This window comes from Vigna unguiculata, chromosome 9 (genome assembly GCF_004118075.2).
Source record: "Vigna unguiculata cultivar IT97K-499-35 chromosome 9, ASM411807v1, whole genome shotgun sequence".
In the NCBI taxonomy this organism is placed as follows: Eukaryota; Viridiplantae; Streptophyta; class Magnoliopsida; order Fabales; family Fabaceae; genus Vigna; species Vigna unguiculata.
Genome location: NC_040287.1, coordinates 15,671,400 through 15,673,827, shown reverse-complemented (window position 1 = coordinate 15,673,827; position 2,428 = coordinate 15,671,400). Strand labels below are relative to the sequence as shown.

At 38.8% G+C, this 2,428-nt stretch overlaps 1 protein-coding gene across 1 annotated transcript; it reads right to left on the bottom strand.

Moving 5' to 3' along the window:
- Positions 1–975: 975 nt before the first annotated feature.
- LOC114163491 (protein FAR1-RELATED SEQUENCE 5-like) lies at positions 976–1,653 on the bottom strand. The gene has a single exon (XM_028047800.1). The coding sequence runs from the start codon at positions 1,651–1,653 to the stop codon at positions 976–978; it is 678 nt and encodes a 225-aa protein (XP_027903601.1).
- Positions 1,654–2,428: the final 775 nt, after the last annotated feature.

Below are 2,428 nucleotides of genomic sequence, written 5' to 3'. Positions count from 1 at the left end.
CGGATACATATTTGACATCCTCTTGTGCAAGGATAATGAGGCAGTGGCGACAAAGGATACCTCTCAACTTCTTTTAGCAATTGATGAAAGATAACTTCATTAATTTTTTTGCACTTTGGTCTTTTCATATATAAGCCTCTTTAATAGTATATGTAGACCTACTTCCATCAAATGTAACATTTTTAACATTACAATTCATCTTACATTTGAATTCTGTTTGCACTTCCCTGAACTTGGCATTTTGTTTGCACTTCCCCAAACTTGGCATGAGTGTATTCATCCTGAAACTCTAAATAATGATCGAGATCGACAAGGAAGAGTGGTATTATGTGAACTAAAGTCTATTGCGCACTCCTTCTCAACCTTGGAATTAATGACGTTGTCATATTGAACTACAAATTACTGGAGTGTTGTTGTAGAGTTGATGAAACTATCAAAGAAAGCATTCATCCCCTCACTTCTTTGAGTTGTTGACATGCCAGCCCAAAAATGACTTTTCAAATAGCATGGAACCCATCGATGCCTTTCTTTAAATAGGTTAAATAAAGCCATTCATTTAGTTGCAAGTCATAATTGTCAATGTACTTTGCCCAGCCACTTTCAAAGTCCATAACACTAGATGAGTCGTAAACCAATTTCTTTAGGCCATGCTTGATTTCCTTGTACTTATTATAACCACTCAATTTTTCAGGAAGTTTCTTCATGATATGCCAAAGACACCAACGGTGTCGTGTGTTGGGGAAGACAATTGCAATGGCATTTTGCATCGCCTTGCATTGATCAATCACAACTCCTTGAGGTGCTTTATTCCCCATGCGTCACAACCATTGAAATAGGCAGACAAATGTGTCAGTGTCTACAGCAGATAACAGTCCACATCCTAATAACACTGATTAGTTATGCTGATTAACACCAACAAATGATGCAAAAGGCATGTTGTATAGCAGATAACAATCCACATCCTAATAACACTGATTAGTTATGGTGATTAACACCAACAAATGGTGCAAAAGGCATGTCGTACTTATTTGTTAAGTAAGTTGTATCAAATGAAACAACATCCCCAAAATCTACACATGCAACCTTACTTCTTGCATCTGCCCAAAATACATTGCATATTCGATTATCTCCACCAATATCAATTTTAAAAATGAAATTTTTGTTGAGGTCTGTCATAGCTGAAAAGTGGTTCAACAAAGCTTGCCTATCACTTTCCTTCCCCAATGCGCGTCTCTTTTGATCATTGTAGTTTCTTGCGTCTCTTTCCATAAACTGTAAGTTATCAAATCCTCCTACTTCACAAACCAAAGAGCGAAAGCTCTTGTGAAGACGCACACTTGCCTTGTCATTTAAGTCAAATGTTCTTTTCACTTGCATACTAAGCTTCTTATTCGCTCGTATTAGCCTTGACTTGGTTTGACTGACTTCATGATTGTGATCATGAACGATACTGGTTATCATCCATCTATCTTGCTTTCTAATAGCGGTTATGCGTTCAAGACATTGCTTTCTTTGGGTGGGTTGAGTCTTTATTTCTGGTGGTATGGATGACACATACTTGCCCTCACGAGAACACACCAATTTTACATAACACATTTGGTTATCATCATCTTTTCTAGAATTTCTGATTCTGATTCCAAAACCATGACTCATTGCATAGTCCTTGTAAAATATCGAACCACATCCCAACGTCGGGGCACACAAGTTCATCACAATATTTTGGTATATAATCTTTAGGCATTAAGTTGTCATCATTAATGTTAGTTGTCCGTTGATCCTCCTCTAAAAATATGATGTCCTCCAAACCCATCACGTTGCTTGCTTCTAAATCATCCATCTAAAAATAATACAAAAAATTGTCATGATAATGGTAATGTTATACACACACCAGTGCAGGAAGGGCCTTTGGCAGCGGTTGTTTATCATATTTTGCACCGGTTCTGGAACCGAAGCATATTGGGGCGAGGCCAAAAGAGCACAGCTTTTGGCCTCGGTTAAGAACCGAAGCCATAAAGTGCCCTTCTGCCTCGGTTCAGTCGAACCCGAGGCCATAGAGCCCACCTTTTGGCCTCGGTTTTCAGGGCCACCCGAGGCCATATGAGCTTCTTTTTTTTTTTAAATTCGATACCCTTTTGGCCTCGGTTTTGATTGCACCCGAGGCCATATGGGTTTCTTTTTTTTTTTTTTAATTTCGATACGCTTTTTGGCCTCGGTTTTGGTTGCACCCGAGGCCAAAAGTTTACTTTTTGCTTCGGTTCTGGTACGAACCGAGGCCATATGGGCTTTTTTTTTTTTTTAAATTCGATACCCTTTTTGGCCTCGGTTTTGGTATGAACCGAGGCCTAATACGCTGTTTTTTTTTTAATGCAGTTTCTGATTTGGTGTTATTCCCACATTTGAACCTGCAAATTTTATTCAGCACCCAGCA

Excerpts from the sequence above, each read along its gene's own strand:
- LOC114163491 (XM_028047800.1), bottom strand. The coding sequence starts at position 1,653 with ATGAGTCATGGTTTTGGAATCAGAATCAGAAATTCTAGAAAAGATGAT.